The 22,264-nt window shown below is 57.0% G+C and overlaps 7 protein-coding genes across 7 annotated transcripts; 4 read left to right on the plus strand and 3 right to left on the minus strand.

The window, feature by feature from the left end:
* Positions 1 to 515: 515 nt before the first annotated feature.
* On the plus strand, positions 516 to 3,545 carry E0L32_000544 (uncharacterized protein; the record flags this gene model as incomplete). Its single annotated transcript, XM_031139969.1, has 1 exon — positions 516 to 3,545. One exon carries the CDS (start codon positions 516 to 518, stop codon positions 3,543 to 3,545), a length of 3,030 nt encoding a protein of 1,009 aa, XP_030995861.1.
* A 1,175-nt stretch (positions 3,546 to 4,720) lies between these two features.
* Positions 4,721 to 7,632, plus strand: E0L32_000545 (uncharacterized protein; the record flags this gene model as incomplete). The annotated part of the gene is made up of 4 exons (XM_031139980.1): positions 4,721 to 5,731; positions 5,784 to 6,219; positions 6,275 to 6,640; positions 6,746 to 7,632. 4 exons carry the CDS (start codon positions 4,721 to 4,723, stop codon positions 7,630 to 7,632), a joined length of 2,700 nt encoding a protein of 899 aa, XP_030995862.1.
* Positions 7,633 to 7,951: 319 nt separating this feature from the next.
* Positions 7,952 to 8,487, minus strand: E0L32_000546 (uncharacterized protein; the record flags this gene model as incomplete). The annotated part of the gene is made up of 3 exons (XM_031139991.1): positions 7,952 to 7,976; positions 8,045 to 8,305; positions 8,369 to 8,487. The coding sequence occupies 3 exons, from the start codon at positions 8,485 to 8,487 to the stop codon at positions 7,952 to 7,954; spliced, it is 405 nt and encodes a 134-aa protein (XP_030995863.1).
* A 983-nt stretch (positions 8,488 to 9,470) lies between these two features.
* On the plus strand, positions 9,471 to 14,076 carry E0L32_000547 (uncharacterized protein; the record flags this gene model as incomplete). The annotated part of the gene is made up of 2 exons (XM_031140002.1): positions 9,471 to 11,727; positions 11,780 to 14,076. The coding sequence occupies 2 exons, from the start codon at positions 9,471 to 9,473 to the stop codon at positions 14,074 to 14,076; spliced, it is 4,554 nt and encodes a 1,517-aa protein (XP_030995864.1).
* Positions 14,077 to 15,056: 980 nt separating this feature from the next.
* E0L32_000548 (uncharacterized protein) lies at positions 15,057 to 15,992 on the minus strand (the record flags this gene model as incomplete). The annotated part of the gene is made up of 1 exon (XM_031140014.1): positions 15,057 to 15,992. The coding sequence occupies one exon, from the start codon at positions 15,990 to 15,992 to the stop codon at positions 15,057 to 15,059; it is 936 nt and encodes a 311-aa protein (XP_030995865.1).
* A 728-nt stretch (positions 15,993 to 16,720) lies between these two features.
* On the plus strand, positions 16,721 to 20,096 carry E0L32_000549 (uncharacterized protein; the record flags this gene model as incomplete). Its single annotated transcript, XM_031140025.1, has 4 exons — positions 16,721 to 17,055; positions 17,162 to 18,809; positions 18,868 to 19,439; positions 19,505 to 20,096. 4 exons carry the CDS (start codon positions 16,721 to 16,723, stop codon positions 20,094 to 20,096), a joined length of 3,147 nt encoding a protein of 1,048 aa, XP_030995866.1.
* A 546-nt stretch (positions 20,097 to 20,642) lies between these two features.
* Positions 20,643 to 21,895, minus strand: E0L32_000550 (uncharacterized protein; the record flags this gene model as incomplete). Its single annotated transcript, XM_031140036.1, has 2 exons — positions 20,643 to 21,640; positions 21,715 to 21,895. The coding sequence occupies 2 exons, from the start codon at positions 21,893 to 21,895 to the stop codon at positions 20,643 to 20,645; spliced, it is 1,179 nt and encodes a 392-aa protein (XP_030995867.1).
* Positions 21,896 to 22,264: the final 369 nt, after the last annotated feature.

Here is a 22,264-nt window from a genome sequence, read left to right on the forward strand (position 1 = left end):
GAAGCTCCGAGGTGAGGTGCCAGCGGTCAGTTCGCCTGAGACTAGTGGCGATCGTTGCGGCTCCGTAACCTAAAATTTAGCCCTGGAAGGGGGGTAGTCACGGGGAGTGTACAGCACAGACCAGCCTGGTCAAAGGGGCTCCAGGCTGTCATTGACCCCGGGACGACCTCCAGCTGCGCTTTGGTCCCGCTTTAGTCATCCATCCGGCAGGCTGCAGGACCCCCTTCATGCACAGTGGACCCTGATTCCATTCAACCCCAACCCCAAGACGTTTGTGAAAGTGCCCAAACTTTCCGATGAGCTCGGATTATCGGGACAATTGCCAGTCATCTCACCCATTCCTTCATTAATGGGTGTGAACGGACCCCTGTCGATCCCTAGCGCGTGGTTTCGCAGGCGCATGCCGAGGTGCGCCCCACAGGGTCCATGACGGCATGATTCAACCGCGACCAGCCTCACTTTCAGCCTTGCAGTTTCATCTCACAATGATCTCGGAATAATCTCACTTTTCCAAGATGCCGCCGCTCGTTCCTCGCAAGAGGCTGCGCCAAGAGTCCCCCACAGGCGAGCCGAGACCCGCCAAAGCCGTGAAAGGGAGCAAAGGGAAGGCTCCTGCTGCGGCTCCTCGTAAGGCGACCCTCTACGATGATCTGGACCAGACTGAAAGCAACGGCGCTCTGAAGCGTGAGAATTCGAATCTGAAGCATCTTGAAGCGCTCGATGAGGAGGAGGATAGCGATCTCACGTCCTTGTCTGACGCTGATTTTGAGGATGCCGCCATTGACAAGCGGCAGAGGCAAGAGCTCTCCGAGGAGGAAGATGATGAAGATGACGACATTGAGTTCGAAGATGTCGAGGCACCTCGCACCTCAATCTTGGACGTCCAAACTCCCACGGGAGATCTCGAACTGACCCTCATTAAGGACCCGAGAGTGCCTTTGACCAAAGCGTTTGGCGACAAGAAAGGACCATCCAAACGTGATCGTCAGACTCGAAACGCCAGTCATTGTCTGCATGTTCAACTTTTGTTATGGCACAATGCAGTTCGGAATGCATGGACGTGCGATCCCGAGGTCCAAGGCATACTTCTCTCCCATCTTCCCCCGAGCATGTGGGATGAGGTTGACCGGTGGCGCCGCACTTCTGGATTGGAAGTTGCCAAGGAGGAGACGCCGAAGAAAGCGCCAGCGAGAAAGTCGAAAGCTAGAGGAAGGCCCAGTAGACAGTCTGGGAAGCGGGGAGGAGATTGGGATACGGCCGCGACACGGCTAGAACAGGGCACGCCAGACTTGAGCCACGGAGATCCTCTGTTCCGTCTTATGAAGGCGTTAACAATGTGGTGGAAGAAAAGATTCACAATCTCGGCACCAGGAATTCGAAAGCAGGGGTATATGTCCCTCGAGCGCCTCGATCGTCTCGTCAAGGGCTATCAAAATGAGGAACACGATGCTGAGCGTTTCGGAGAGCGAATCCGGGGTGTACAAGAGTTCAGGACTCTTGCCCAACATTGTACGGGTAGTCGGGATGTCGGTGCTCAGCTTTTTACTGCCCTGCTTCGTGGCCTTGGGCTTGAGGCGCGGCTAATTGCCAGTCTCCAACCAGTCGGTTTTGGTTGGAACAAATATGAAGATGCTGACGAGGAAGAAGAGGAAAAACCAAAGGCATCATCTTCAAAACAGGACGGTGCGTCCAACAAGATAAAGGGGCCAGATCCCAACACGACATCTCCGTCAACAGCACAGTCGAAGCAGTCGAAGCGGCCACCCCGGAAGCCGACGGCCAAGGACTCTGATGAATCTGAGGCTTTCGAGCTTCATGCGATCGATAGCGATGATGATTCGGTCATCATGCTGCCCCCTGTCAAACAGAATAAGAAGACAAAGTCATACGACAAAGACCTGGAATATCCACATTACTGGACCGAGGTGCTTTCGCCAGTGACCAACAAGTACCTCCCCGTCGACGCGATTGTCAAGGCTGTAGTCGCGACCAATCGAGAACATGTCGAGTCACTCGAGCCGAGAGGCGGGAAAGCTGACAAGGCAAGACAGGTGATGGCCTACATCGTTGGGTATTCACAGGACGGAACTGCCAAGGACGTGACTGTCAGATACTTGAAGCGACAGATGCTACCAGGCCGCACCAAAGGAGTGCGCTACCCTATTGCAAAGATCCCGGTCTACAACAAGCACGGCAAAGTAAAGCGATACGATCCCTTTGACTGGTTTCGGTTCGCTATGCGAGGCTATGGACGAGGTGGGAAGAACCAGCCGATCACCGACGTGGATGAGGACGAGGACTCAACCGACCTCAAGCCAGCCAAGCCGGAGAAGAAGGAGGTCAAAGAGGGTGAGGAGACACTGCAGTACTATAAGCAATCGCAAGAGTTTGTTCTCGAACGCCATCTGAGACGTGAAGAGGCACTGCTGCCCAGGGCGAAGCCGGTCAAGGTCTTCAAGAGCAAAGGCAAAGGTGGCGAGGTCAACGAGGAGGACGTGTTTCTGCGAAAGGATGTCGTCAATGTCAAGAGCGCAGAGACCTGGCACAAACAAGGTCGAGCACCGATCCCAGGGCAACGTTCGCTCAAGAAAGTACCCTACCGAGCAGCGACGACGAACAGGCGTCGCGAAATCGCGGAGGCCGAGGCAGCGACCGGAGAAAAGGTGCTGCAAGGACTGTACAGCTTCGACCAGACGGATTGGATCATCCCCCCACCCATTGAAAACGGTGTCATCCCGAAGAACGAGTACGGAAATATCGACCTGTTTGCCGAGCACATGTGCCCAGAAGGCGCAGTCCATGTCCCGTATCGGGGTGCGGTGAAGGTCTGCAAGCGGCTCCAGATCGACTTTGCGGAGGCGGTTGTCGACTTTGAATTCGGACATCGCATGGCTGTGCCAGTGATACAAGGCGTGGTCGTCGCCGCAGAATACCACGACCAGGTCATGGAAGAACTAGCCAAGGACGAAGCGGAGAGATCGAGGAAAGAGGACGAGAAGCGCCGAAAGGCAGCAATGGGCATGTGGAGAAAGATGCTCATGGGGATGCGGATTGCGAGACGAATAGAGCAAGACTATGGCAAGATTGGCGAAAACGAGCACATTTTCGGCCACGACCACTCAGCATCGAGAATACACGACCTCACGGGTAGCGGCGACAGAGGTCTGGACGACGAGGAGATGGCTGGTGGCTTTCTACCAGAAGGGTTTGAGGACGATGCAGATCATTTGGCGCCTCAAACCTCGAGCTTCTTTCCCGTTGCTCACGACGAGGAGGACGGAGAAGAAGGTGACGGAGGATTGATTGTCGAGGACCATCGCAATCATGAGCCAAGCCTAGCTCTAGAACCGGCTGCTGACCCGGATGAGCCAGAATCGGAACCAGAGGTATCTAAATCTCGCGCAAAGCCGCGGCGGGCCCAGCCTGGAAAGCGACCCCCACGGGGCCGGCGGCAGAGATCGCCTCCGCCCGATGAAGATGAAGATGAGGATGAATCCGAGCTGACGGAGCTTGATCTCGACTCGGATGCGGATTATGTAGATTAGCTGTTGGGCTCTGTCTGTATTCTCCCCCATGCATCTCCCCTGCAACATGTTCCACCGGGGAAAGAAAAATTGACTTTGACTACTTACTGTGACTAAGTCGTAGCCCGTCAATGAGACCTGCGTCGTGACATTGTTTTTTTTATGCAGTGTTAAATGATGCAAGTACATCAGTTAGACCATCCATCCCACCAGACAGAATACAGAATCCCGTCCCCAGTAATGCAGGCCTTAGGTATTGTTAGGTAGTTACCTACACGTTCCAGATCCAGTAATCGTGCATCAAAGGATGGATCGGACCTTTTGCAGCACCGACAAGCTTCGGTGCGGGCGTGCCTGCTGTTGGCCGCATTTGATCACCCACTCTCACCCAGGCTCTCTGACTGCAGTTCCGCCTCATCACCTGTTCTTCCCAACACTCGTTTTAGCGAGGGGCTCGGTGGGCAGAAACCAGTCACCACTTCTTCGCCGGTTGCCCCATGGATGTCTGAATCCAGTCAGTCAGTCAGTCGCAAGGAGGTACAGTCGACGGAGCGCCCACTCATATGACTCTGACTTGCACGACAACTGCAGCTCACCGCATCACTTGCCCTTGTCAGGCTGCAAGCCGCCAACAGCCAGTGAGCACTGCGTCGCCATGAGCACGACCCAAGCTTCACCTGCGACTCACTTCGATGACCTTGACTGAGCCGCCCCCTGCTAGGTTATTTTCTTTTGCTCTCGGGCACTTCGATAAGCCATCCTTGACGTCTCTTCCATCTCTGACAATTGTTATCAATCAACCGAAACAAGACCTGCGACCCGTTTGTCCTTTGTTCCCTCGCACCCACCGACATCCGGGCCAACAAAGGCCAGCTGTTTGCCCTACGACTTGGATGCCTCTCATTTCCAATGTAAAAACCCTTCATTCTGTCAACCAAGTCGCAGCCTAGTCGGTGAGTTGTACCCTCGTTCCATTCATTTCGGGTTCCCGCCACTGTCTACCACATTTTATGGTCTCTGGAACCTGAGCGACTTCGCCTCCGCGCCATTCACTTGCGAGTGGGAGAGTCGGTTATTCTACGGCGCTCGGGAAGATTTTCCCTCTTCAATATTCATTCCAGACTTCCGTTTGCAATGAGTTCAGGACTGCCTTCTTTGCGCTATTGACCGTTCCTGTCGCGAACTTCGGTTCTGATATGGGCAACGTCGCTTCCTCCAAAATCAAGACCGTGAGACGGTTTCATCGACGAGGTCATCAAGGCCTGACAAGACTGCAGGAAAGCGGTGCTGGCGCTCGTTCGGCTTCGAACATCCCAGAAGAGTCAAAGCTCGGCTCGCCAGCAGACCAAGCCAACATGGATACGATAGATCCTCGAGACCTCATTTGGGTGTCGGACGACGACACTCCTCCATCTACCCCCGAGAGCAAGACAGAGCCTGAATCGACGGCTTCAGGACCCGCGCTCGACGACCGGGACGCATGCTTTCAATCTGTCCAGCGTCTCTTTCCAGATATATGTGACGACTATCTTAGAAAGACCTCTCAGGACAAAGGCCACGAACACGATGCAGTCATTGCTCACATACTAGATTCCATCGACAACGGCGAGGACTATCCTCGACGTCCAAGGAAGCGAAAGCGGTCTGAAGAAGATGACGATGTTGATGCCGACGATGAGGTCACCATAGCGACCAAGAAGTTCAACCATCCCGGCCGCCAGATTGAGATTCACGACTTCACTCGCATCAGATTCACCAAGACTCTGTTAGTGCAGAACTTCCCCAGAATCCCTTGCAAAGACCTGTATGCCCTCTTGGACATCCACAATTGCCTTCTATTCCCTACAGTCCTGGCTATAGGAAAGATCGTGGACGAATGGAATGAGGCAGAACCTCCCTTTCAGTACAAGAGGCGGCCGACGAGAGAGGAGCCACTTTACTCTATGAACAACCTTCCCCAAGCTATCAAGGACGCAGAGAACGCCATGGAGAGGGAACTGCTCGAAGAATTCCGAGCGGCCAAGATCGTTCTTCAGGCGCAGCGCCAGCAGAGAGCAGCGGAGAGACAGCAAGAGCTGGAGGAACAGGCCAATTTCGAGAGGGCCAAGGCTGCAGGCCAAATCCGGGAATGCGGTTGCTGCTTCGGGGATGCAGCCGAAAACCGCATGGTGCACTGCAACGGGGACTATTCGGGAGGCGATCGCCATGTAAGACCAACACAGAGCGCTTGCGGGGGATAGATTACTGACGAATCGGTAGTGGTTCTGCCGGGACTGTGCCCGACGAGCCGCCGAGACGGAGATCGGGCTCTCCAAATACCATCTCGCTTGTCTCTCGATGGACGGGTGCCCGGCCGGATTCTCGCCCGCTCAGCGAGAGCTCTTCCTCGATACGGGCATGCAAACTGCACTGGAGCGAATCGAGCAGGAAGCTCTGCTACGAATGGCGGGTATCGAGAACCTGGAGACTTGCCCATTCTGTCCATATGCCGCAGAGTATCCGTCGGTCGAAGTAAATAAGGAGTTCCGTTGTGACAGGGCAGATTGCGGAATCGTGAGCTGTCGGCTCTGCCGGAAGGAGACGCACATACCGAAGACATGCGCTGAGATGGAACTGGACAAAGAGGATGGTGAATCCGCAAGGCGCACCATCGAGGAGGCCATGACTGCTGCCTTGGTTCGGAATTGCAACAAATGTAAGAGTCCTTCGACCCTCGGAATTGACTGCGTGAAGCTAACTCACAGTGATAGGCGGGACGCCATTCATCAAGGAAGACGGGTGCAACAAGATGACTTGCACTCGTTCCGGCTGTAGAAACGTCCAGTGCTACGTCTGCCACAAGTCTTGCGACTACTCCCACTTTGACGATAGTACCCGCGGAGGGAAGAAGGGCAACTGTCCCTTGTTTGAGAACGTCGCAGAGCGCCATGAACGGGAAGTACGCGAGGCAGAGGAACGCACTCGCCAGGAAGTCGTGGATGCAAACCCCGGGGTGGCCCTTGAGAATCTACAGATCAACGTGTCTGAGAGGGTCAAGGAGGATGAGAAGAAGCGCAAGGCCCGCGATCCACGGCATGTGGTTCACATCCCCGTACCAGCGCGCGCCCGGCATCTAGGTTAGTGATCGATTTCTTGAGCAAATCGCGAGAGTGTGTTTAGAGTCTACCAAAGAGGTGCTCTTGAGCGAATAAAAAAGTTCTCGCCATTAACTATTGCTGTAGGCCACAACATAGCAATGGGTAGACATGCCAATGAAGCTGTCGCCGCAGTCGGAGTTCCGCCGCGGGAACCGTATGAACCATTATTCGGACCAGTAGGGATGAACGCCATGCCATTTGTGCCGCCTGTCGCCTTACCACGGGCCCCCGAGCTTGGTAGGGTCGCAGATGCTATCAGGAACATAACTCGCGGACACGATGTCTTACCACGGTACGTGCCACCGCGGCCACCAGCACCACCAGCACCACCAGCACCAGCTGCGAAGCCGCCAAGCAAGGACTCTCCGGAGAGAGTGGGCGAAGGTCCGCTATCTCACATACGGGGAATCATCAGACAAGGACAAATGGTCGCGAACCAGTCCCTAGCCAACCTTGGAGGTCTTCTGCCGCCTTCGCGGGAAGACCGGGAGTTCCGCGACAAGGTCCGGACATCACTTGCTCGATATCGAGAAGGTCAAATGCGGTTCGCTTTCGAGGATGAGTACCCGGATAGCCCGGCGCAGCCAGGCCGCCGTGTCGAAGATCCTCGTCCGCCCCGTCCACCCAGAGAAGCTCCCGCTCCGCAGAGAGGACCTCCTCCGCCGAGAGGACCTGCTCCGCCGAGAGAAGCCCCTCGCCTTCGTCACGCTAATCAGCAGCCGCCTGACAATAACATGCCGGCCAGGATTTCTCGGTTTCGGCATCAGGCTCCTCCACCCCCGGCAGGACCGGTGCCGGCGCAGAACAACCCGCCTCAAGCCGGGGGAGGCGCAGCGCCTCGAGCTCAGCATCGGCAGAGCGCGAGGTCCAGCTTCGAAGGGCAGGCACCGCCTCGGCAGCCGTTTTTCGTCGCGATTCCCGCGAGGTCCATGTTCCGGAGAGAACATTTCGGCCATCAAGGTGGCCAGTAGGTGGCAAATGGAGGTACATATTACGCAGGAGTAGGTATGTGGTATCCACGTCGGCGGACGTACACCCAGCCAGGAACTCGGGCATAATACATGATGATTGGTTTTGCATTTACAGCGCACTGGATGTCATTTCTTCTTTTCTTCTCCTTTGTCAGATCTTGCTGCGCCGAGTTCGATACGTTTTACGAGACGGCGTGCCTGTATTCTCATGCGTATCTTCACTAATGACCGCCCTGGACTTTGGCTCAGTCGAGGGTTTTCGAGTTTAAGCATATGGTACATTTTTCCTTGTTACGCTCTCCAAGAATAGCATTCAGACCTAGGCAGCGAATTGACCTCGGTTACTGTTTGAAGGGTAGCGGTCGCAGTGCAGTTTAGTCAACATTGTGAACCATGTCGCGCCGGCTCTCACCTGCTCCTCCCAAACCTCTCGTGCCATTTCCCTTTCGGTGCTGGGACTGGCGCGGAGTCACTAGACTCGGGCACGAGCTCGATCGTCTCGTGGATGGTAGCAATGGCATTGATGCCGGGTTGTGAGATCTCGGCGGACGCCTGACTGGCAGTAGACGGCCTGAGGATGATCAATGCATTGGACGTGTTCTTTTGCCGTAGCGACCACGTCTTGTCTGCCGTCTTGAGAAGGGCGGCAGCCGGTGAAGACTCGATTCTCAGTCTGGATGGTATCATATTAGGTACCGCCGGAAGAGATACGAGAACCGGAAGTCAGACAACTCACGTGGGGGGCTCATTGCTCTCGAGAAGGGCCTGGAGCTCCGGGGGGATCTCGAGCAGTTTGTAGCCCACTCCGTCCGGCGCGTAGTGAAGGGGTATTCCCTGATTCTCTTGACTGGACATGATGCGGGCCAGGCGCAGGGTGTGTGAAAGGCGCTCGTAAACCCAAAGGCAGGGCGATGATGGAAACACTAACTAGCAAGTAAAGTAGTCGAAACAAGGTGCCGATCTAAACAGATCGCAGGTCTCAGTGCCGCCCGCTGCCGGACTGGTGTAAACGCTGAAAATAGAAGGTGGGGGGGGGGGGGGGTTCTTGTCTGCCCGCCCGGAGATCTGCTGGGATCTAGACCAGTCCGGGCGTCCACTGGGCGTGGTAAAACTTCCGGCCCGTGTGTTTACTTTCGTGCAGAGTCCAAGTGGGGTGCAACAACATTAAAAAACATCACACACAGTCTCTCTACGCCCAAAACGCGTTCGCGTCTCTGCGAAAGGAAAAAACCCCTGCCAGGTCCCCCAATCAGCCCCATGCAATTGTACAGGGCCCCCAGACCGACAATCTTCTCTGTCTCCGTAAACCGGTTTCTCATTCCTCGCTGACCGCCTGCGCCGACCGCCTTTTTCCCGCATTGGCAATTTGAGGCTTATCGACGTCGGCAAACGAGAAACCAGGCGCTCTCCAGCATTCCAGTCCCTCCAGATTGGTCCACTTGTTTTGCGGCTTCTACCGACGACACACCGTCTTGGGAAAATATCTTTGCGCCAGCTTCTACGCCCACGGTCTCATCCATCAATCCGGGGCTGCTGTTGCAGGTCTGCTTGTACCTACTAGAGGAGGGGCCCTGCAGCGACGGACCGCGCACGCGCGCACGATTTGACGCACGAACACAACAGTGGTGTTGCTACACACCAACCCAACCCGCACCAAAGGCGCACCGATCACGGCTCGTGTGTTTACTCGAGGCATTGGGCTGTTGCTCTGCGCCTGCGACCCCGCCCGATCACTGCCCTTTATTCCCTCCAACCCCGCCTGACGTCTGTCGCCCATTCTCGACTGTTGCTGTTCGTCTGGTCTTGGATCAGCCATGAGCGAGGCCCATTGAGCGACCATGGTCCGTGTCACCGAGGAGCTGGCACTCTCGCCAGAGCAGAACACCCTCTACTACGCCAATGATCCTCTCCTAGGACATCTGCCCGTCTTGGTCTTCCACGGCCCGTCGACGACAGCAAACTACACTCTCAACAGCTCGCGGGTGCAGATCCACGTGTACAGCCCGGCCGGCTTTGCTTCTTTCCCCCGAATCACCACCTCACCAACGTCTCCGTTCTACAGTGTTGTCGGTCATCTGCCACGAGAATTCCAAGGCGACGAGATATGCCGAGGGTTGGCCTTTGGCTTGTTCAAATACTTCACAGAGCTACCTGAGGCCGTCAAGAACCATGTGAGGAATCAGTATCCCACGACTCGTGGGCGGCGGCCTGGCTCCGCGCCGGCGCTCTTTGGCGAACAACATGCGGCGGACCTCGCGAAATCGATGACAAAGTCTGATCTCACGGTCCAGACCGTCCAGGTGCTGCAGGCAGCACTCCAAACGCAGCACATCAGCAATGTTGACATCGACTTGGTTCTGCCTCCGGGTGCTATCATCCCCTTGCAGCCGGAGGATCTTGAAGAGGTCCCCGAGGATGAGGATGACATTCTTGACCCGACCTTGCGCCAGTACGGCATGTACACGCCCCTGGTCAAGCTCTTTGGGGAGCCGATATTCCTTCCGACGTCAAAGCTCCGCAGAGCGCCCTCGCGGCCTACTTCGATCAACCGGAGCAAATCCTTCACCCGAGACCAGAAAGTGGAGCTCCGGATGAAGATGGGAGAGTTGGTGGACACCGAAGAGCGTTATGTACTCAAGCTCAACGAGCTCGTGAAGCACATCGCGGACGACTTCCGTCAAAAGGCCAAGAGCCGCTCGGCAGGAAGCATAAGCCCTACCGAGGATGAAATCGAACGGCTGTTTCCGCAGTCTGCTGATCGAATCCTCCAGATCAACTCGGCATTCGTCCGGGAGCTGCGCAAGGTCATGGACGAGACCGAGCAAGACGCGGTCAAGGATTGGGACAGCTCAGTCCCGTCATCACGCCTGGGAGGTTCTGCCAAAGTCAAGGACCCTAGTGGGGCCCTTGCCATGGCCAGAGTCTTCCTCGACTGGTTTCCCAGATTCACTGATTGCTACCAAGACTACATCCGAGCGAGTCAGAACTTCCCACAGCTGCTGAACCAGTTCCTGGACAAGCAGTCAAGCTTCCGAGCGCGCGTGGTACAGACAGGCGAGCAAGCTCTCCGTTCCATCCTGATTGAGCCTGTTCAGCGTCTTCCTCGATACAGTCTATTCATCGACCAGATCGTCGGGTGTCTGCCTATTACCCACCCCGCCCTCCAGCTTATGCTCAAGGCCCGCGATATCATCACCAACATTTGCTCCATGGATGAGCCTCTGCAAGATAAGCCACATGTCGCAAGCCGCCTGCGCAATATGATTGAATGCTGGCCAGTCGATCTTGAGCCGCGAGGAAGGCTGGTCTTTGCTGTTGATTACGTCGAGCTTGCAGCACTCTATGATTCCTCGCCGCACAACCTCGATATGCAGGACAGGGCAGGGATGTTCCTGGTCTTCAGCGACTGTATCATCATGGTCAAGAAGAAGGGAGGTACCACGCTGACAAGCCGGGACCTGCTTCGAGAAGTAGACAAGCCTTCGCCGGCTGGATTGCTCGCTTCAATGACCAACGCAGCAGGCGGGCAAGGTACTTACGAATTTGCCTTCACAGGATGGCACGATCTCGCTGATGTCCGTTTCACCGAATCTGTTAATGGCAGACTTGTTTGGATGACATCTACCAAAGAATTGCGAGGCTCGCATGCAAGCGAGTATGCCACGAGCAAGGCGGTGACCTCTAGATGTTTTGTACTTCAAGAGTCATTCGATTCGAAGGCTTCCAAGTACACAGAAGAAATCGTCAAGGCTCGCATCGAAGGCCGGTTTTCAGAAACCGAGCGAGAGGACCCGACCTGGACTCTCCGATCGGTGAGGATGCCTGATAACAACTTTGGTCTCCACGCCGCCATCTTCCAAGAAGCCGCGGAGCAGCTCGTCGAAGGGCGTAAGGAGCCCGCTGCTATTCGCGTGGTCTTGGACAACGAGAAGGGGACCAAGGGCGCGCCCGTTGGGCATTATGGTGTCGAGATCGTCGTCGAGGTGCGGACTCGGGATATGAAGCGACTCACTATGAACACACTGGGTCTGAATGGGAAGAAATATACCGATGACGTAGCACTGGAGGACTTCCTGCCGACACTGTCTCGACGTGGTAAGTATAAAAATTCCTCTTCTTTAACATCTCTGTCCTAACGTGAGACTAGTCGTCCAACTCCTCAGCCATCAGTGTAACTGCTCAAATTACCAGCTGGCCCCGGCTTTGGTGTCTTATTATACGAAGGTACTTCGGGGACTGAGCTTCACTGCGACTAGGCCAGAGCGAGCCAGATCATTCCTGTCCACCTCGCCTGTGAAGCTTCTGTCCAGTTTCCTTGGTGGCACTTCAACGCCAATCGAGAGCACCAGCCCACAGAGGCAGAAGGCATCGGTCGCAAACGCCCCACCGCTGCCACCGAAGCCGCCGTCACGTTCAAGCAGCCGGCAGGATGTTGTCTCACTGAATGGCTCGGTCCGGGATCGAAACCAAGGTCAAGTGGGGGGGGATGACGAGAGACCCGAGAATCCGCTTGTTCGACTCGAGCAAACATTCACAGGATATGTGGCAGCGCTGCAGTCGCGCAAAGGGCAATTTGTCGGTAGAATCCTGATGAACCGGTCGGTGGTCGATGAATTGTCAGTCAATGATCTCTACAACAAGTTGATCGAGAGTCCTTTTGATTGGGAGACTTCGGCTGAGCTGGGTGCCGAGGTCATATTCGCAGCCTTTGAGAAGTTTGCGCGCATTGCTTGGAGGGAGCAGATGGGTCCCATCATGACCATACAGGCACTGGATGCGCTCCAGGAAAGGTCCTCGCGGCGGGTTCCTGGCGACTTTGCCGACTTTGTCAACTATCTCTTCGGGGATATGGCACCTCAGAACCGGCGGGCCTTCACGGCGCTGATCAAGCTACTTGCTGATCTCCTGGACGGCTGTGGTAACGACGGTGATCGAGGCGCCCTGACCATCGCATTTGCCGAATTGCTCGTGGTGGACGGGAATGCCCACGACTACATCAACTTGCTAGATCGTCTAGTCGAGGACTGCGATCGCATTTTTGACGACGTCGGAGGATTTGGTGCTAGCTTCACCCTGCGTGGCTCAGCGTACGAGTCTCTCAACTCGACCACGCGCAGTCACAAGTCCAATACGGGATCGATAACATCGAACACGTCTTCTCTAAGGCGGAAGCTCGGCTTTGATACCCTTTTGCGGCAGAACACCAAGACTGACCCGGAACGGCCTTCAATGTGGCGTACTCTGAGCAAACACCACCGGCACCCTGCAACGGGTGAGAGCAGTAGTCTCTCGAAGGCGTCTGTCAATAGGTCGAGGTCCATTGACATGGGAGTGCAGCCACAAAGCCCCAGCAGGCTCAGACGACCAGGTTCTCGAGATCGCCCACCTATCGCTGGTGCATTTGAAGACAGCCGTCCGCCGAGCTCACACCGGCCGAACAGTTCTCACCGTCTCGAGACCATTGGGGAGCCCGAGGTTGAACCGCCACCTGAGAAGTCGCTGAAAAAGAAACGGCGCTCTTCGCTGTCGGACCTTAAGTCGCTCATGGCTGCGGTGAGCATCGATGACGGAGAGGAGACACCAATGCCTCTCCGCATTACCAAGGGAACATCCGAGAAGTTCAATTCCAGCCCCCGCATTCCAGTGCCAGTGTCCAAAATTCCTATCAGCCCCCAACAACAGAGCATTCGGTCTCCTCGGCAGAACGAAAATGCCACCTCAGCGACATCACCGCAGAAGACGCTCGCCTCTCCGCCCACGTTTGAGAAGCCGCGACACGGTAAGACGCTGTCTACTTCCCAAATCCCGACACTACGGATCGCGCGCAACCCGACGTCCCAAAGCGGCCCAGACTCTCCGATACGGCCTTCCACAAGCCCGACAAAGTCGACCAATCCAAAGCTTCGTCTCCAATCACCGCAGAAGCTGAGGGAGCGGCTTCAAACCGAGAAGAAGGCTGTCGAAGACGTTGACGCGACCCTCAAGTCGGAACTCTCCCGTATTGCGGAGGACATGGCCAAGGTCAACGGCGCGATGCCGCGGTCCGGAACTACGGAGATCACCAAGTTGACGGCCAGCGTCAAGGCGCTCGAGGACCGGATCCCGCAGATGATGGCCGAGCTCACGGAGCGGCACGCGGCGATCCAGCGGGACCTCGAGAGCACGCTCAAGGCCAACGAGGCCAAGGTCAAGGCCATCGACCAGCTGTTCAAGGAGTCGACGGCGGAGAACGAGCTGCTGTACGAGAAGTTCAACTCGGAGCTGGGCAAGATCGTCAAGGCGCTCAAGGGCAAGGGCAGGGATGACAAGGAGGAGCTGGTCAGCAAGCTCAGGGAGCAGTCTGAGGAGACGGCCAAGGCGAAGAAGGAGAACGCCCGGCTGAGGAGGGAGATGGTTAGTCTGCGGACGATCTTGAAAGGTGGTGGCGAGTCGGCGGCTTCTTGAGGGGGGTGTGGGGGTTCATGTAGATAGATAGATGAGCATGGATGGCTTGATGATGGAGGAATGGCAGGTGGGACTTTGGGGGGCGTCGGTTTGACTATTGTTCTCTGGACCTTTGTGTTCTAGGGAGGCGTGGACGTTGGATGTAAAGGGCATGGATTGGCTGGCGGCGTTGAAATTGTCACTGTGACACGCGTTGGGTCACGATCGTTGTACTTTTATGATGTAGCACTTTGATGTATGGCCAGGGCCCAGTCAAGGGGGCCAGGGGAGCGGCCAGCTCGACTTGCGGGCCAAGAACATGATTACGATTTTACGACCATCTCAGATTCAGATTGCCCTTATATTTCAGTTCAAGCACCCCATCTGAACAGGAGCAGGGGGATATAGTGTAGCGGCTTGAGTCTTTACTCTGGCGGACACAAAACATCCATTAACCTTGCCCCTCAGACACGACACTCGGCCCCTGCCACGACCGGAGTTCGAACCTGGGTTGCTACCGGGATCTTTCTGGGAAGGCGTGACGAGGCCGGGCAATTCAGTCGCAAACAAATACCGCGGTATCCACGATACCAACAGAACCCACGAAAGAGGCTTGCGGGGTGCAGTAGCCGTCAGGGCTGGACCTAGAGGACGATTTCCTTTTTGACGATTTTCCCCTTTTATTTCTTGTTCTTTTGCTTCAGAGGATGAAGCTGTCAGAGAAGATAACTACTTTCTTCATTTCTTCACAAAAGCATCGACGCTTGTTTGTCTTATATATTATCATTATTATTCATGCCACGGCGGGCGTTGCTGAGGAGCGCAAAAGCGCGCTTTTCGCAGCTCCCTCCTCTACCCAACACTCTAATGACAACGGACCGGCTTCGATGGACCGAATCGGCGTGGTGTTGACACCGCCGACATCCCTACCTGCGGTCCGCCGTACCCGTGACGGCGTCTGTAGGTTAGGAGAAGACGGAATCCACGGCTGGGGATGCTATTCAGAAGATATTAGCATGCTTGAGCAACACCAGAGTAATTTTTGCCAGATTTATCATTACCCCAATGGGCGCTTTGGCCTCATCCCGCAGTTCGACTGCAACGGTAAACGTGCACCCATCTGGCAACGGACCCATCTTTTCTCCAGTATGAGATAGACGCCGTAGCGCTCCACGCAGCTGCTCTTCGACATCGGCCCAGTTGACGGCGTCATCGATGAGAGCAGCTCGATCCTCGTCATCGTCGCTATCGTCTTCGTCCTCGTCCTCATCCTCGACCTCGACCTCGTCCTCGTCCTCGACCTCGACCTCGACCTCGACCTCGCCGCCCTCGCCGCCCTCGCCGCCCTCGCCGACAAGCTCCTCGTCCTCGGCTATCCGCTTGTCGCCCTCGAACCCGCGCATGGCCTCCGCGCCGCCGGGCCAGGCCGGGAAGCTGCTCACGTCAAAGACCCACCGCTCGAGCACGGCGCCCGGCGGCACGGCGGCACTGAGGGTAGCCGTCTTGCTGCTAGTGGCCCCGCTGCCTGTGCTGCGGCCGCCGTTTGATGGGGATTTTGATTTTGCTCCGCCGCCGCCAGCGGCTTTCTTTGGTGTTGGTGGTGGTGGCGGCGGCCGGGGCGCGTGGATGACGACGACGACGCGGCTGACGGTTCCCGAGGACAGCTGCGCGGCCACGGCGTCGACGGCGTCGCGGACCCAGGCGCAGACCTTGGGGTGGCGGTTCTGGTGGACGGGGAGGCTGTAGGCCCGGGCGGAGAGGAAGGTGCGCTTCGGGTAGACGTTGCGGTAGTAGAGGATGGTGTGGATGGAGGCGGTGAGGAAGGAGTTGAAGGTAGTGAGAAGGGCGTGGGCTGCGAGGAGGGGGAGAGAGGGCGATGATGATGATGATGATGACGAGGCTCCGGTTGAGGTTGAGGATGGGTCGGGAGGAGGCATGATTTTGTGGAAGGGGAAGCAGCTTTAGATATATGTCGTCAAGAGGGGATCATTGTAGATGTTTCGGATCCGGATTCTGGATAGAGTTTGTGGGAAGTGATTGTTTTTGCTATTTCATCAGGAAACACATATATACAACAGACAAGGCTTGAAGTTCAGACGCGTGCCGGTGCGGTGACGCCATCACTGCCGAGGCGGGAAGTTGACGCCAAGTCAGGTGTCTAGAGTGGGGGGGTATGAGCACTGCTAAAGTGGTTGCGGCAGGTTGCCGCTTGTGGTGGGCTTCAGGGCGCACAGGCCGCTGCCAAGGCCTCGCAAATGCGAGAGACAGACGGCCGAGGCGCCTCTCCATTGGCCTGTTTATGCCGGCTGGCACAGGGGTCCCTTTGTCGTCACGGCGCATGTCTCTGCTATCAAACTCCACTAAATTTCTCCTTCCTTGGTTGAAGCCTGAACGCCAGGCCCCTCCAAACCCCACACCCACCCAGAAAGCTATCCTGCTTTCCCCATCTCGCCATTGTCGACCGCTCTTTTTTTCGCCAACAGGAAACAAACTTGCTGTTCGCTTGTGTTCCTGGCCAGAGCAGAAAAGAGAACATAATCGTCATTTGCTCAATTCACCATCCAAGGAATTGGTTCGCTAACCAGAGAGCACTCCCCTCCCAACCTTCCTTCCCCCCCCACCAACAGACGCAGACACGCACGCGCACGCGCGGGTTCAAACAAACATGGATGAGCTGGCGCAGGTGTTGGCCAACACCCAAGAGGCCGACACAAACGTCCGCGTCCAGGCCGAGCTTGCTATCAAGCAGGCGGAGAACAACCCGGCCTACCCCGGCCTGCTGACCGACATCGCCTGCTCCTCTTCTATCTCCACTCAGATCCGGCAGTCTGCGCTCTCGGCCCTGCGCCGGTTCATTGTTCACAACTGGAGCCAGGATGACTTTGACGACGACACTCCGCGCATCCCCATCTCGGACGAAGTCAAGATCTCGACGCGCCAGAAGCTGCTGGAGCTCGCCACGGGCAACGATGCTGATCGCCTAGTTAAGGCCGGTGTCAGGTTGGTCTTTCACGCGCCGTTCATTTCGTTTTCACTTTCTCTGCACTCAACTGTGGCTTGAGATCCCCTGTGCTGCACAATGGACTGACACGTGGGATCTTCACAGCTATGTTGTTGGTAAGATTGCCAGCGTCGACTATCCCGAACAATGGCCCGATCTGCTTCCCAACCTGCTCGCTGTGATCCCGACCGGCACCGACGTCCAGCTCCATGGCGCTCTGCGCGTGCTGTCCGAGATGGTTGATGGCAGCCTCAGCGAGGACCAATTCTTCCTCATGGCACGGCAGATTGTTGAGGTTCTTTACGGCGTCGCTCTGAACAACGACCGCAAGCCCCAGCTCCGGGCCCTCGCTATCTCTATCTTCCGATCGAGTTTCGACCTGATGGACATGGTCAAGGAGGACCACCTGAAGGAGGTCAAGGGCTTTGCCGAGGAGGCTCTCAAGGGCTGGCTGCCCTTCTTCCACGACGTCATGAAGATGCCGATTCCGAGCCGATCCCCGGAGACGCAAGATCAGTTCAACGGAGTGGTCGCGCTGAAGCTCCAGGTCGTCAAGGCGCTCATCAAGATCCGTAGCGTCTTCCCGTCTCTCCTGCTACCGCAGAGCCTTGCCTTCTTCGAGGAGACGTGGGCTGAGCTCAATCAGCTCTCTGGTCCCTACGCCGAGCTATACATCGAGAACGACAACCAGGGACGGCTTGAGAATGCCGACGGCCTCCCCTATACTCTCGACTTCCTTGCTCTGGAGGAGCTCGACTTGCTCAACCAGTGCATGCGCGCCTCGCCAGTGCAGAAGCAGCTGGAGGCTCAGTTGCAAGCACATAGTGCGGCCCACGAGACCCCTTGGATGATTGATCTTATGAAGCTCACTGCGGCCTATGCTCGCATCATCCGTGAAGAGGAGGATCTCTGGGACATTGACGTCTCCCTTTATCTCGCCGAGGAGACTTCTGTCACTGCCAACTACACGGCCCGTACCGCCTGTGGCGACATGCTTATCAAGTTGGGCGAGTGGATTGGCTCACAGGCGCTCGAGGGCCTCTTTGCTTACACCAAGACCCTCTTCGCCGACGGCGGTGACTGGCGGAACCAAGAGGCTGCTCTGTACCTGTTCACAATGATTATTAACGATTTCCTGGACTGCGAGAAGCAAGTGCCCCCTCAGATCGCCCAGGCCTACATGGAGCTTGTCACCTTTGCCATTGGCCGCAACGAGCCGCTTTTGCAAGCCCGAGGCTTCCTCGTTGCTGGTATCTTGGGTCAATGTTACCCCGAGGCGAATGTGCTCCTTGACCGCACCATCTTGGCGATCACGCAGGCAGAGTCGGAGCTTGTCCAGGTCGCCTGCGTCAAGGCTGTCGAGGGCTTCACCAAGTCGCCCAACGTGCCCGTTGATCGCCAGGTGCAGATCCTGCAGGCAGTCGACGCCTTCCTCAGCTCGAACGATCTGTCCGAACTCGACGATGCGGATGACCTTCTCGTCACCCTCGCCGAGAGTCTGCGTGCTGCTATCAGGATGAACGCTTCCATCGTCATCACCTCGGACGTCAAGGCCCTTGACCTCCTCTTCCTCGTCGCGAAGCACGGCGCAACCAACTTCCAGATCACGATGCTCGTCAACGAGGCCTTCGAGGAGATTGTTCAGGTTCTGAGTAGCGGAGATGCCTACGCTGCTCTTTGCTCACGAGTTGTTCCCACCCTTACTGGTGCGTTCAACGTGGCTGATCTCACGCAAGACGAGCCACTTGTGACTGTAAGTCGATTGCTACAGATCCGACACCAGTGAGAGATTGCTAACATCAGCCGGCCAGTTTGCTACCGAGCTCATTTCTGTTCTCATTGAATATGGCCCTGAGCCACTGCCCGCGGGTCTAGTCGCACAGCTGGGCCCTAAGCTCAAACGCCTCCTTATGGAATCGAACGAGGGCGAGATTCTTCGGCCCGGTGCGAGCGCGCTCAAGTTCATGCTCATGCATGACCACCAACAGGTCTTTAGCTGGCAGGACGAGCAGGGCCACAGCGGTCTCGAGGTCTGCCTCCACATCATCGCTCGGCTGCTGAACCCTGCTATCGAGGATAACTCTGCCTCTGAAGTTGGCGGACTGGCCGCCGAGCTGGTCGAGAAGGCTGGACACGAGCGTCTGGGCAACAACCTGAGAGACCTGCTGCAAGCGGTCGCAACACGCCTGGCTAGTGCCGAGGCGGCACCTTTCATCCAGTCTCTCATCTTGGTTTTCGCCCGTCTCTGCCTTAATGCTGCCAGCGACGTGGTCGAGTTCCTTGGCCAGATCGACATTGGTGGCCACAACGGTCTGCAGATCGTGCTCAGCAAGTGGCTGGAAAACTCTATCAACTTTACCGGCTACGATGAGATTCGGCAAAAGTAGGTATCTGCAGCTGCCTTTTGATAACCTCCTGCACATGTCGCTAATACGGAAACCCACACAGTGTCATCGCCCTCTCGAAACTCTACTCCCTCAACGACCCGCGCATCGCCCAGACCCAGGTCAAGGGCGACCTGATCGTCCCCGCCAGCGACCGGATCGTGACGCGGTCGCGGTCCAAGCAGAGTACGAAGGCCGTCTCTCCCCTCGCGATGAACCCCATCACTGACTTCTTCACCCCGCCACCCAAAGACCCAGACCAGTACACGATCGTGGCCGCCCCGCTCAAGATCCTCAAGGTGCTCATCGAGGAGCTGCTCTCGGCCCAGGGCCACATGGGCGCCGCCTCGAGCGCCGCGGCGGGCCTCGCCGCGGCGGCCGAGTTTGACGACGAGGCCGGCGAGGAGGGCGCGGGCGACGACGACGGCTGGGAGGACGAGCCCGACACGCTGGACCTGGCGCTGGGCGGCAGCAAGAGGGACTGGCTGTCGCAGTTTGAGAGCGGCACGCTGCGGACGCGCGACGACGAGACGCAGGCGTACCTGACCGAGTTCTTCCTGCGGGCGGCGCGCGAGAACGAGGCCGGCTTCCAGGACTGGTACGCCCAGCTGTCCGAGGAGGAGAAGGGCAAGCTTAACGAGCTGGCCGGGCAGTAGGAGCGCCAGTGGCTGCTCGCGCAGGAGGCCAGGGGGATGGGAATGCTGGTTTGAATAAAACGTGCGCGCGCGCGCGTGTGTGTGTGTGTTATATACCGCCGCGAGTGGAACGGGTTGTTTTACATGTGACCCGATGAATGGGTGGGATGGGATGGATTTCATGACTGATATTCCCGTGGGCACAAAAGAATTTGCGTCAAGGGGCTTTTTTCTTGTGTCTTCTTGAACACTGTTCTTTTAGACTATGGACCACGTCGCAAGAAAGGAAATGAAGTCAAGAAAAAGAAGGAATGAACGAATAGATACCTCTAAAATGAAAGATGCTGAACGAGATGCTTGAAACACAGTCATGAATAGCTTTCTATTTGCTACTGCCCAAGTCGTGTCTCGACTGCCAGTCAACGATTGCTATTGCCAATGAACCTATCCGGCCTTCCCAGTAAGAATACATTCTACCGCTCATCAAAGAGTGTGCCACTTCGTCCAGCCATCCATCCCTTTTCGTCAAGTCATACTACACGTCCGGGGTGTTTGTTAAAACACAGCTCAGATGATGTCACCGCCACCAAAGCCTCCAAATCCTACACCACCCGGGCCACCGCCGCCGAACGGGCCCCTACCCCGACCGCCGCCGAACCGAGGGCCGGCCCCGGGGGGACCCAGGGGGTCAAACCTGGCGCCAGGCGGCACCTGCGGATCAAAGCCATCGCCATCGCCAGAACCTCCGCGTCCGCCAAACAAGGGGTCGTGAGGCGTGGGGTGCATGCCACTGGGCCCTCCGGGCCGGGGTAGCCCGCCGCCGCCTAGTGTAGGCCTCAGAGGATCATGGGGCCCGAGCCCGGGGGGGTAGAGATCGTCGTGTCCGAGCCCCGGCATGAAGCCCGGGAGGGGACCGCCTCGGGGCGGGCGGTTGATCTCGTACTCGTCCTCAAAGTCCGGCGGTGGGAAGTCTCCGGCCGGGACGGGACGGCGGGGTGGGGCGGCCAGGGGGTCGTCGTGTGGGTACGGGCGGGCCGGGTCCGGGGGCTCGCCGGGGGCCCTGGGAGGCTGCCTGGGTCCGACGCGGCCCGCGCGGTCGGCGTCTCGGCGCGCCTCGCGGTCATCCGGGTCTTCTGACTCCTGGTACCCCTCCTTTTGCAGACCAGGGACGAGCTTCTGGATGATGTTGATCTTGATGAGGGTGGCGAGGTCGGCGACGCGCTCGTCCGAGATGAAGACGCGGCGGAGCTTGTCGGGGAGATCTGTGCGGTCCTCTTGTGCGTTGCCTCCTCCTTCTCCTCCTCCTTCTCCTTGCGACTCCTCTGTCGTAGAGATGCGTACCGGCAGTGCGGCAGACGAGATGTAGTCGCGCGCGGCGACCTCGAGCCGGTTGATCCGCTCGTCGCCTACCCCGAGACCCCTGATCTCGGCCTTTCCGCCGAGGCGGTCTACCTTGATGACGAAGTTCATGGATGATTGCCCGTGGGCGTATAGGAAGGAGTGTGAGTTGAAGGATGCGTTCCATTTTGAGGGCAGGCGCGGCGCGCATGACTGGCATTCTGATTCTATGGCAGAGAAGAGGAAGAGAGGTTAGCAAGATGCGGGGGGGAAGGGGGAGCGCTCGAGAAGTAAAGCATACCCATCTTCTGGTCCTCGTTGAAGCCTAGTAACCTGAAGCCGAGAGAGGTCATGCAGGCGTGTGTGAAGAGGGCGAGGGCTTCGTAGGAGCTGCTCATGGCAGAGGTGCCGTCTCCCGGGTTGGGCAGGGCGTCGGCCATGGCTTGGAGGAGGGCCTCTGGCCGGAGAGGATTGCTCGTCATGGTCTGGTTGCGAGGGACAGGTTTGCTTGGTGTTTAGGTCAAAGATATGAAAGGTTTCGAGCTTGAATTCGATATGGTTTGTGGTACCGAGGTGCAAAGGTATGTCAGAGAGAATGAGATGATGATGTTGAAGAAGGGTGGCGTCTCGAATGGTATGCGACACGGGCTGGTGGCGTAATGGGAGGTTGCCTGAGCCTGGGAAAATGCGGGGGAATTCAGACATGGATGGATGTACCTATGGATGGGGCGTGATTAGTTCACGTAGCGGGAGCTTCGATGGTGCCGTGGTGCTAAACGCACCCCCTGAGCTTTATCTTATCAGGGCATTCAACCAGACGTTACTGGTAGTGCTAGGACCTCGAACTAGGT

Source organism: Thyridium curvatum (genome assembly GCF_004353045.1).
Source record: "Thyridium curvatum strain D216 chromosome Unknown NODE_2_length_892811_cov_85.036431, whole genome shotgun sequence".
NCBI lineage: Eukaryota > Fungi > Ascomycota > Sordariomycetes > Thyridiales > Thyridiaceae > Thyridium > Thyridium curvatum.